At 51.6% G+C, this 12,076-nt stretch overlaps 1 protein-coding gene across 1 annotated transcript in view; it reads right to left on the bottom strand.

Moving 5' to 3' along the window:
- UPF3B (UPF3B regulator of nonsense mediated mRNA decay) overlaps positions 1–12,076 on the bottom strand; it is a 38,576-nt gene that overhangs the window by 5,390 nt on the left and 21,110 nt on the right. Inside the window, exon 7 of the mRNA XM_073560949.1 lies at positions 10,430–10,618. Within this exon, the coding sequence (XP_073417050.1) occupies positions 10,430–10,618 (189 nt within the window). The remainder of the gene's footprint in view (positions 1–10,429; positions 10,619–12,076) is intronic.

Below are 12,076 nucleotides of genomic sequence, written 5' to 3'. Positions count from 1 at the left end.
TTTTGTTTTTAAATGCACAGAAGGAAAAAGATAATAGTTGTAAAAGTGGACATAGGCTTAAAAAGGTAAAAAAAAAAAAAAAAAAAGAAATCTGTGGCTTATTGACAGTAAATTTCAGTAAATTTTATAAATTCACCGACCTCGTTACAAAAATGTTCAAGTCCCGAACATATCAGATAATTCACTTTATCTTGCAAGATAAGCTTACTAGTTACTTGCAATAATCTTAAAAAGAGGTTGGAAACAACTCAATGCTAGTTATCTTGCCTCCCACACTAGCACAGCTCCTCCATTCTCAGCTCTTGATGAGCTGTAATTTTACATATTTGAGTGGAAGAAGCTCTTTTCTGTTGCTGTCCAGGGAACAAGTAAGAGTGAGAGAGTGAGTGTGAAAAATAAATATTTGATACACTGCCAAATTTGCAGGTTTTCCCACCTATGAAGAATGGAGAGGTCTGTAATTTTTATCGTAGGTAACAAGTCAACTGTGAGAGACAAGGACTAAAAATAAAAATGAGAAAATCACATTGTCTGATTTTACATAATAAATTTGCAGTTTATTACAAGAAATAAGTATTTGATACAATAGAAAAACAAAATTTAATATTTGGTACAGAAACCTTTGTTTCCAATCACAGAGGTCAGACATTTCCTGTAGTTTTTGACCAAGTTTGCACACACTGCAGCAGGGATTTTGGCTCACAACTCCAGATCTTTCAGGTTTCGGGCTCTCACTGGGCAACATTGAGTTTCAGCTCCCTCAGGCTAGGCCACTCCAGGACCTTGAAATTTTTCTTCCTGAGCCACTCCTTAGTTGCCCTTGCTGTGTGTTTCGGGTCAATGTCATGCTGGAAGACCCAGCCACGACCCATCTTCAATGCTCTTACTGATGGAAGGAGGTTGTTGGCCAAAATCTCATGATACATGACACCATTCATCCTCCCTTCAATATGGTGCAGTCATCCTGTCCACTTTGCAGAAAAGCACCACAAAGCATGATATTTCCTCCACCATTCTTCACGATTGGGACAGTGTTCTTGGGTTGTACTCACCCTTCTTCCTCCAAACACAGAAAGTGGAGTGGATACCATAAAGTTCTATTTTAGTCTCATCTGACCACATGACATTCTCCCATGCCTCCTCTGGTCACTGTCGAACTTCAAACGAGCCTGGACATGTGCTGGCGTAAGCAGAGGGACCTTGCGTGCCCTGCAGGATTTTAATCCATGACGGCATAGTGTGTCACTAATGGTAAAGTCATTGACCAGATCCTCCCATGTAGTTCTGAGCTGATTCCTGACCTTTCTCAGAATCATCCTTACCCCACAAGGAGAGATCTCGCATGGAGCCCCAGACCGAGGAAGATTGACAGTCACCTTTTGTTTCTTTAATATTCTAATAATTGTGCCAACAGTTGTTGCCTTCTCACCAATCTGGTTGCTTATTCTTCTGTACGTCATCCCAGCCTTACGCAGGTCTACAATTTTGTCCCTGGTGTCCTTAAACAGCTCTTTGGTGTTGGCCATGGTGGAGAGGTTGGAGTGTGATTGATTGTGTATGGACAGGTGTCTTTTATACAGGTAACAAGTTCAAATAGGTGCAATTAATGCAGGTGTCTTAGACGTCTCGTGGCGTGACGAGACATGGTGTGCAGGAAACTCTTGGAGTGTACCCTCTGGGTCGTGGCACCCACCCACCAAGGGCGAGCTGGCCTAGCGAGGACCACCCCCTATACAGGGAGTGTCCAGGCAAGCCCAAGGGGGTGAGCCACCACGACTGCTGGACCAGATGGCCGGCTCACAGGAGACACTAGCATGAGTGTCCAACAGCAGGGTACAAGCAGGTGCAATGAGTGGTCACAAGGTTTCACCAGGTACAAGACATGGAGCAAGTACAAAGCGTGGTCACGGTGGTTACGAAGCAAAGCAGGGCGCGTGCAGGTGGGAACGCCACAGCACAAGGTGTAGTACGTGTTTAGGAAACACGCCATGGTCCGAGGTTCCAGGCATGGTGCTTGTTAGGAGACACGCCGATGTCCAAGGCAAGGTCCTGCGCGTGCTAGGAAGCATGCCAGGGTTCAAGGCAAGGGCCTGCATGTGCTAGGAGGCACGACAGGGTTCAAGGCATAGTACGTGTTTAGGAAACACGCCAGGTCCGAGGTTCAAGGAAAGGTAAAGACAAAGAACACAAAGTACAAGACAGTAAGCAGGGTACAGGCAGGGAGCGGAACGTATGCTGAGGCACAGAGCCAGGCACAAGGAAAAAGCGGAGCGTATGCCAGAGCACAGAGCCAGGAAAAGACAAAGTACTAGGTACAGGACAAAGAGCAGAGTGGAGTGCAGGCAGAGAGCAGATTATATGCTGAGGCACAGAGTCGGGTAGAAGGAAAAAGTGGAGCGTGTGCCAGAGCTGGGTAAAGACATAGTACAAGGTACAAGACAAAGAGCAGAGTACAAAGTACAGGCAGGGAGTGCTAAGAAACAAAGAGCAGAGTGCAGCAACAGCGTGTGTGCAAGGAAGCACGGAGGGTACGACTGGAGCACTGGCTGGCTGGTCCGGCTGAGGCACAGGCAGGCGGAACCAGCTAGGACACTGGTCGTCAGGGCACGGCTGAGGCACAAGCTGGCGGGCACGACAGAGGCAGGCACGGCTAAGACCAGGCGCGTGCAAAGGGCACGCGAAGAAACAAGACAGGGCAAGGCAGGGTACAGACTAAGTACAGAGCTAGGAGCGGAACGTAGGCTGAAGTACAGAGCCGGGTACAAGAAAGAGAAGCGGAGCGTATGCTAGAGCCCAGAGCCAGATCAAGGAAGAAAGCGTAATAAGGAAGAGAATAGTAAAGCAGAGCTTGTGCAAGAGAGCACAAGGAGGAAGGGTATAGGAAAGCAGAGCTTGTGCAAGGGAGCATAAAGAGGAAAGACAGAGAATGTGCTAAAGAGCACGGCCAGACATGAACCTGGAAAAGGAGACAAGACATGACAGAGTGAAAGAACGAAGGAAAAGGAAAGATACAGGACACGAGAAAGTACAAGCACAGTGCATGTGCGAAGAAGCACAACAGAGCAGGGTGCAGGGGCGCTGAATACAGAAAGCGACCGAGCAGGGACCACGCAGACCTACAGGGTTCACAACACGATAATCAGGCCCCTCCCATAGGAAGAGGCAGTCCGATATAGTGCACAAGCACCTGGACTTCTGGGTCAGGTCCTCCAGAAACATAGAGGACTTCTGGGTCGGGTCCTCCAGGACCATAGAGAGGACTGCTAAGTCAGGTCCTCAAGGACCATAGAGAGGATTGCTGGATCAGGTCCTCCAGGACCATAGAGAGGATTTCCAGGTCGAGTCCTCCAAGACCATAGAGAGGATTGCTGGATCAGGTCCTCTGGGACCATAGAGAGGATTTCCAGGTCGAGTCCTCCAAGACCATAGAAAGGATTGCTGGATCAGGTCCTCCAGGACCATAGAGAGAACTTCTGGGTCGGATCCTCCAGGACCATAGAGAGGACTGCTAGGTCAGGTCCATAGAGCGGAACAGCTGCAGGCAGAGAAAGGCACGCATAGGCGACGGGCACAGGCGTCAGCCAAAAGGATCCAGAACAGGAGGCGCATGTGCGCACCAGCAAAAGCGTGCAGCCAAAAGGTGAGAAGCATGTGCGCACTCGCTACAGCGTACAGCCACAGGGCGAGACACGCGTGTGCACTTGTGGGGAGCCCCCCAAAGCGGACACGGGGACCCGGCTCCGGGGATCATGCGGCATGACAGGCATGATAGTAGCCCCCGAAGCGGCCGCAGGGACTCGGCTCTGGGGATCATGCGACGCACGCGGCATGACATAATGAGTGCAGAGTAGGAGGGCTTCTTAAAGAAAAAATAACATGTCTGTGAGAGTCAGAATTCTTACTGGTTGGTAGGGCAATCAATAGAATGCAATTTAATTCTGTAACAATTACACAATGTGATTTTCTGTTTTTTTTTTTGTTTGTTTTTTTAAGTGGGAAAAGTGCAAAATCAGCAGTGTATTATATGCCTCCTAGAGGCAACCGCATACACCCATGGATTCCTGTGTCACCCAACGAAGCGATAGAGAAATATATATTTTTTGTTTTTAATGCAGCATACTGGGACCATTAAAAACATGGATTTTTGTGAGTACTCACCGTAAAATCCTTTTCTCCGAGACGCTCATTGGGGGACACAGGTACTGTGGGTGTATGCTACTGCCACCTGGAGGCTGACACTAAGTGAACAAAAAAAGGTTAGCTCCTCCTCCGTCGCATACACCCTCGCCCCGATTACGGGCAGGACTCAGTTTAGTGCAACAGCAGTAGGAGAACACAAAACAAATCAGCCTTAATGCAGAACACAATCTGTCTGAAAATGGACCACCCTAATCTCAACGAGAAAATATATTGATTAAATAAAGACCAATCTGGCTAATAGGGTGGGTGCTGTGTCCCCCAATGAGCGTCTCGGAGAAAAGGATTTTACGGTGAGTACTCACAAAAATCCATGTTTCTCCTTCGTCTCATTGGGGGACACAGGTACTGTGGGACGTCCTAAAGCAGTCCCTGGGTGGCAGATTGACTCACCGATCCAAGCCACATGCACCTCTTGTCTAAAGGAGCGCCACTGCTGCTTGGAGAACTCTTCTACCCAGGCTCGTATCTGCCGAAGCCCGAGTCGCTGCCTTGCATACCGGCTCCGCCGAAGCCTGGTGCCGAAGCGCCCAAGAGGCGCCCACTGCCCGAGTAGAATGCGCCCTGATCCCTGCTGGAATCGGAGTGCCTCTAATACGGTAGGCCTCCTGAATAGTTAGACGGATCCATCTGGCTATGGTCGACTTTGAGGCTGCGAGTCCCTTCCTGCGCCCTTCGGGGAGCACGAACAGCGTGTCCGTCTGGCGAAAGGGTGCCCTCCGCGACACGTACCTTCTGAGAGCTCTCACTAGGTCTAATGTGTGAAGCGCTTTTACGACATGATGTACTGGCGCTGGACAAAATGAAGGCAGAATAATGTCCTCATTAATGTGAAATGAGGACACGACCTTCGGCAGAAAGGGGGGAGCTGGCCTGAGAACTGCCTTAGCCTTGTAGAAGGTGAGAAACGGTGCTCTACAAGATAGGCCTCTTTCACACTTCTGTTTTTGACCATCAGTCAAAATCAGCCAGGTTTTGAAAAAACCGGATCCGCCATTTATTTTTTTTGAGGATCCGTTTTTTTCTCCATTGAGTTGCATTACGGGCGGATCTTGACGGATGGCCATCCGTTGGATCCGTTTTTGTGAGGATCCGTCACAATTTTTTCGTCCGCCGGCATGCCTGGACGGACCCTGCAACTTTTTTTTGTTGTTGGATCCGCATTTTCCATTGCGCATGCCCGGAGAAAGGAAGTCAGGGAGAAAATTAACCCTGAAATCCTGGCGGAGGAAACAAATTCTCTCTCTCCCCCAGCGGTTCCTTTAAATTTCCGTTACATCACTTAGGAACGGATCCGCTTTTCCACCTTTTTGGCGGATTTTAACTGACACAAAAAACTGAAGTATGAAAGAGGCCATAGGGCCGCCAACTCCGAGACCCGCCTAATGGAAGTTATGGCTACCAAGAATACCACCTTCCTGGAAAGGTATGACAACGAAATGTCTCGCAATGGCTCAAACGGAGCTTCCTGCAGCACACTCAGGACAAAGTTAAGGTCCCAGGAGTCAAGGGGCGCTCTATAGGGGGGTACCAAATGTGAGACCCCCTGGATGAACGTCTTCACCTGTATATTAGTAGCGATTTTTCGCTGGAAGAGGACAGACAAGGCCTATATCTGTCTCCTAAGGGAACTCGGGGCCAACCCTGAGTCTAGGCCTGACTGAAGAAAAGCCAAGATGTTGGGAATAGAAAAAAATTAGTGGAGCAACCCCGCGATCTTGACACCAACTAAAGACCTTCCAAGTGTGATGGTAAATCTTTGCCGAGGTAGGCTTCCGGGCGCTAACCATTGTAGCGACCACTTCACGCCCAAACCCCGCCTGGGTCAGAATCAAAGATTCAACGGCCACGCTGTCAAACACAGGGCCCCTGAGTTCGGGTGGAAGATCGGTCCCTGGGACAGTGGATCTGAGCGCTCTGGTAGTCGCCATGGGACGTCGGTGAGCAGCTGCACTAGATCTGAGTACCAAGCCCGACGGGGCCAGCGGAATCGCTGGAACCCCTTCTGTCTTGATCTTTTTGACAACCCTCGGAAGTAGTGGCAGCGGGGGAAACAAGTATGGAAGGCAAAACTGGTTCCATGGTAGAACCAACGCATCCACCGCGATCGCTCGTGGGTCCCGGAACCGCGCGACAAAAACGGGCAATTTAGCGTTCACCCTGTAAGACATCAGATCCACATCCGGTGTTCCCCACCGTTGGCAAATCTGCTGGAAGACCTCGGGTTGCAGGGCCCATTCCCCGGACACGACACCCTGCCAGCTGAGGAAGTCCGCCGCCCAATTTTCCACGCCCGGTATGTGGACTGCTGAAATTACCGAGTGGTTCCTCTCGGCCCAGCCGCACTGCTCGAATCTCCAACAAGTTGATCTGGAGGCGTGCCTCCTGTCGTGACCATTGCCCCTGAATTGTGTGGTGACGAATAACTGCTCCCCAGCCGAGGAGGCTCGCGTCGGTTGTGACCACCAACCATTGATCTGGGTGGAAAGGCTTTCCCTGATGAAGGGAGGAACTGCTCGTCCACCACTGTAAAGACTGTCTGACCTGCAAGGACAACCGGCACCGATGATTGAGCGTGAATGGGCTCTTGTCCCAGGCTGACAAGAGGGCGTGCTGTAAGGGGTGAAGATGAAATTGGGCAAACGGAATCGCTTCCATTGCCGCCACCATCTTCCCTAGCACCCCCTTCTTAACCCGAATGGTGTGAGGGACTGGCTGCTGCAGTTTCCGGACTCCCTGCCGGAGAGCTAGAGCCTTGTCCTGAGGGAGAATTACCAACCCTCGGGAGGTGTCAAAAATCATCCCTAAGAAAGAAATCTTATGGGCTGGGACAAGGGATGACTTCTTCCCGTTGACCAACCAACCTAGGCGGGATAGGGTATCCAGCGTGATGCTGACATTCTCTTCGCATGCCCGAAATGACGGGCCCTTCACCAAGAGGTCGTCTAAGTACGGCAAGACAACTATGCCCCGAGAATGTAGAACGGCCATGACTGCCATTACCTTTGTAAACACCCTGGGGGGCGGTAGCCAGCCCGGAGGGCAGTGCTACAAACTGGAAATGCCGACCATCGATGGCAAAACGTAGGAACTTCTGATGTGGAGGAAAAATAGAGACGTGCAGATAGGCATCCTGGACGTCTATTGAGGCCAAGTATTCCCCCTGCTCCATTGCCGATATAACCGAACGGAGAGATTCCATTCGAAAATGTTTGATCCTGATGAACTTGTTCAGGAGCTTTAGGTCCAGTACCGGCCTGACTGTCCCGTCCCTTTTGGGGACCGCGAACAGATTGGAGTAAAAACCCTGAGTCCTCTCGCACTCTGGTACGGGAATAATGACTCCGTTGCGCTGGAGTACCTTGATGGCTCCCAGTAATGCCTCTGCCCGGGCTTCCACTTTGGGAAGCCTGGAAAGAAAAAAATCGTTTTGGGGGATACTTGACAAATTCTATCTTGTACCCGGACGACACTAATTCCGCCACCCATGCGTCGCGTGCTACCGCGACCCAGACGTGGCAGAACCGAAGTAGACGACTGCCCACCGTGTCGTTTTCGGGTAACTGTTGCCCCGAATCATTTAGCTGAGGGTCTTTGGGAACTGGCTCACCTTGATCTGGGCTGGCGAGCCCGCACCTTGCCCAGCAGGTTGGCTCTATATGTGACCTGTCGATCCATGTCTTGGTTGTAGCGAACTGGAGCGGCGGAACTGGCCGCTGCCATCCACCCGGGGTTACGAAATGCCCGAAACCGGGCCTGAGGCTGACGAAACGGCGGCTTGATTTTCTGCTGTGGGAGAAAACTGCTTTTTCCCCCTGTAGCATCAGAGATGAGTTGGACAAATTTCTCCCCAAATAGGCGGATACCTTGAAAAGGCAGGGACGTCAAGGATTTTTTGGAAATCGAATCGGCCCGCCACATCCTTAACCATGGAGCCCTCCTAATGGCGATTGCGTTTGCCGCTGCTAGTGCCGCGCAATTAGCAGCATCTAAGGAAGCATTGATCAGGTAATCACCTGCCATCGCGATCTGACTCGCTATATCTGATACCTCCGTCGGCAGGTCCCTATCCTGCAAGGCTTTATTTAATGATTCTGACCATGACATCATGGCCTTGGCTACCCACGTTGCCGCGAATGAGGGAGAGAGCGCTGAACCTGATGCCTCAAACCGAGCGGGCCAAACTCTCTATGAGCCGATCCGTGGGGTCTTTAATGGAAGAAACACTAGGTACCGATAAAGGTTTCGAGGCCTAGCGTGACACTGGCGGATCCACCACTGGGGATTCTATCCATTTCTTACAGAGCTCTTGCTTCCAGCGTTTTCTGGCCCGAAAAACGCCTGTCCGGTCGTTCCCTGTGACGCTGCACTATGTCCTCGAACTCTGGGTGAGTGCCAAATACTCTATGCGGTCGCTTGGCCCTCTTAAAGGACACTTTATGACCTGAGGCCAGAGAGACATCATCCTCGATACCCAAAGTCTGATTGACAGCTTCAATGAGACTGTCCAACGTCTCCCGACACCCTGGAGTATCTAGGTCCAGGGGCTTATCAGCGTCATAATCTGAACTCTGCTCGCTCCCGGATAGTGGTGACGGTGAACGAGACGCCGCACTCACGAATGCCGAAGCACCGGATGGGCCCAGAGACACCGTGTGGGTTCTTTTCCTATGCGCCTGTCTAGAGTTAGTGCGGCCCCTGCAGGCCGTAGGCTCTTGTGAGGTGGATGATCCCTCCCAGACAGGCGAGCCGCCATCTCTGCCCCTATCTGGGGCTTGAATGGTCTCGATCGCCCTTGTCAGAGATGCCATGGATCAGGAAAGCGATAAGGCCCATTCCGGGGGATCTGGCCCCCTGGGCTCTGTCGCGGGGGAGACTCCTGGGCGCGCTCGGAGTCACAGGCTTCGCATAATTTTTGGCTCTGTGCTCGTGGAAACCTAACCCCACAAGAAATAGATGCGGCATACAGGAACGTGTGCGATTTATCTTTTCCGGACATATTGCTGCCAGGCTTGATTTATATGAGGGTTGCGGGGAAGGGAGAAGGAGGAAAACACCACCTTTAATCGGCCGTAGCGTGCCTCCAGGGTCGGGGTCCACTTAACCCGTCCTGTGTCCCCATGTGCTCCTGCCGCTGCCTCTGCGCTGCGTTTCTTCCCTCTGGGTAGGCCGGGACGTTCCTCTCCCGGTCGCGGCCTACCCTGCAATGAAGCCAGGGGCTCAATTTGTTCGGCGCCCGCCCTAGCCCGGGGGCGGGACTTTTTCATGCCGGGGGGGGGCGCGCTCTCCCTACCGCCGGAACCCGGCGATACGCCTGGCGGAAGGAGGATTGCTCTACCCTTCCTAAGACGCCTGGAGCTTCAATGATTCTCCGGGACGCTGCCGCAGGATCCTCCCCAGCTCTCCATACCTGACTCCGGATCTAGCATATCAGGTAGAGGGGATGGGGTTAATTTCTGGACAGTGCAGGGACCCTAACTCAGTCTAACCCCTTCAGGGGGTGAGGAGAGTGACCGTCCGCCGCCTTGCCGCACCGCCGTCTAGCGTTGGTGGAGCAGTGGGGGCCGCACAGACTAATCTTGTGCCTCTGTACAAGACCATGGTTTCTATACCTAGGGGTGGACAGGGCTAAGTCCGGCATTGTGTCCCACGTCGCGGGAGAGAATACGTGGAGGGACACTCGCACGTGCTCGCCCGTTGTTGGTTTGGGGAAATCGGACCCTTTCAATAGGATCTGTTGCCCGTCTTATCTTCATAAAATAAAAAACAAAAATAGAAGTCTGGGGAAAAAACCCAGATACGTCCCTCGGTGCAGGAAAGGATATGTAGAGACGATACTCCACACGTGCTTGCCCGTTGATGGTTTGGGGAGATCGGACCCTTTCAATAGGATCCGTCGCCCCTGTCTTATCTTCATGGGAAAAAAGAAGTCTGGAGAAAACCAGACCCGTGTGCCTCCAAAGACACTAAGCAAAAAACTGAGTTCTGCCCATAATCGGGGCGAGGGTGTATGCGGCGGCGGAGGAGTGTCAGCCTCCAGGTGGCAGTAGCATACACCCACAGTACCTGTGTCCCCCAATGAGACGAAGGAGAAATGGGTTGTCTGACTACGGTTTAATGATTGCAGGATCTTGACTCTTTTGTGCAGGTTACAAATTAATTAGCAGTTTTGTTTTGTTTTTTTCAAGTCACCTAAAAAGTAAATCAGATTCCCAAGTGTAATTCTAAGTACCTTAATTTTAGGCTCATCCTTTCCTCTTTCAGTTTCTTTCTCTGGAGTCTTTTCACATTTCTTTTGTTTTTCTACTTCTTTTCTTTTTCTTCTCTCATCCTCTTTCCACTTCCTCCTTTCTTCTTCACGCAATCTTTTACGTTCAAGTTCTCTCCTCCTTCTCTCTTCACGCTTTTCATCTCTTATTCTCTGAAAAGTCAAGCATAAAAAGTCTGCAGCCATCCTTTCCTTGCCTGCAGGCTTAATGACTTAGTTTTGGAAAATTATCTGCCCAGTAATTAAAAGTCAGGTACGAAGAGGGAGATGATGCTGCAGCTTTTCACTCTTTGATTTAGTGAGAGGGAAAAAAAAAATGAGTGAAAACAAGAAGCAGTCTGATTGGCTTAGGCCTGTTTCACACATACGTTTTTACCTGTCAGTTGCTATCCGCCAAAAAGGCGGAGGACGGATCCGTGTCCGTCGAGACACCAACGGGTGCCACCGGACCATTGATATGACTGGATCTGCCGATCTAGGAATGTAAAAGGAACCGCGCTCAAAAAAAAAAAAAAAAAAAAAAAAAAAGGACAGCCGGTGTGCCGGGGGAAGACAAGTGCCGGGGGGACCGCGAGAAGAGAGCGGGGTCGCAGGAAGACATGTGCTGGGGGGAGCTCGCAATGTCGCGGGAGGTCGGAGCTCGGGTGAGGAGACGGCGGGAGCGATGGTCGGAGCTCGGGTGAGGAGACGGCGGGAGCGATGGTCGGAGCTCGGGTGAGGAGACGGCGGGAGCGATGGTCGGAGCTCGGGTGAGGAGACGGCGGGAGCGATGGTCGGAGCTCGGGTGAGGAGACGGCGGGAGCGATGGTCGGAGCTCGGGTGAGGAGACGGCGGGAGCGATGGTCGGAGCTCGGGTGAGGAGACGGCGGGAGCGATGGTCGGAGCTCGGGTGAGGAGACGGCGGGAGCGATGGTCGGAGCTCGGGTGAGGAGACGGCGGGAGCGATGGTCGGAGCTCGGGTGAGGAGACGGCGGGAGCGATGGTCGGAGCTCGGGTGAGGAGACGGCGGGAGCGATGGTGAGAGAGAGATTTTAGCGGCTCCCGGGACGGCAGTAACGGGTTAAAATGCTTCCCGGGGCTATGATTCCGGGCATGCGCGGTTCAAACTGACGGTCCGTCAGAGAGAAAAAACGTTGCAGGGTCCGTCTCATCCGCCTGGGAGCCGCTAAAATCTTGGCGGATCCGTACAAAAACGGGTAGGACGGACGACTGTCAGTCAAGATCCGCCAATAATGTAAGTCTATGGGGAAAAAAACGGATCCGCCCCTTTTTTGGCGGATCTGTTTTTTTAAAAAAATTGGCAGATTTTGACTGATGGCAAATAACGGATGCGTGAAACAGGCCTTAAAGGGAGTCACTCAGCATAAACTCAGCACATAGTACCCCACCACAGGAAAACAAAAAAAAACCTGCACAGATAGTGCTCTAATCACTGCCTCCATTCTGCAGATAAGAAAATGTAATATGCTAGTTAGGAGGATCATTGCACACTTGGAGTGGGCGAAAAGCTCAGTGCACCATTCTGCTCCTTTGTTTTGCATGCCTCGCTTGTCACTGGTGACTAACAGCGCTGGCTTGCCTGAAGCTAGCACTGTCAGCAGAGAAAGTCAA

Source organism: Dendrobates tinctorius, unplaced genomic scaffold, assembly GCF_039654945.1.
Source record: "Dendrobates tinctorius isolate UK_male_01 unplaced genomic scaffold, ASM3965494v1 ptg000309l, whole genome shotgun sequence".
Lineage (NCBI taxonomy): Eukaryota > Metazoa > Chordata > Amphibia > Anura > Dendrobatidae > Dendrobates > Dendrobates tinctorius.
Note: the sequence above shows the minus strand (reverse complement) of the source record. Positions and strands in the feature narration are given on the sequence as shown.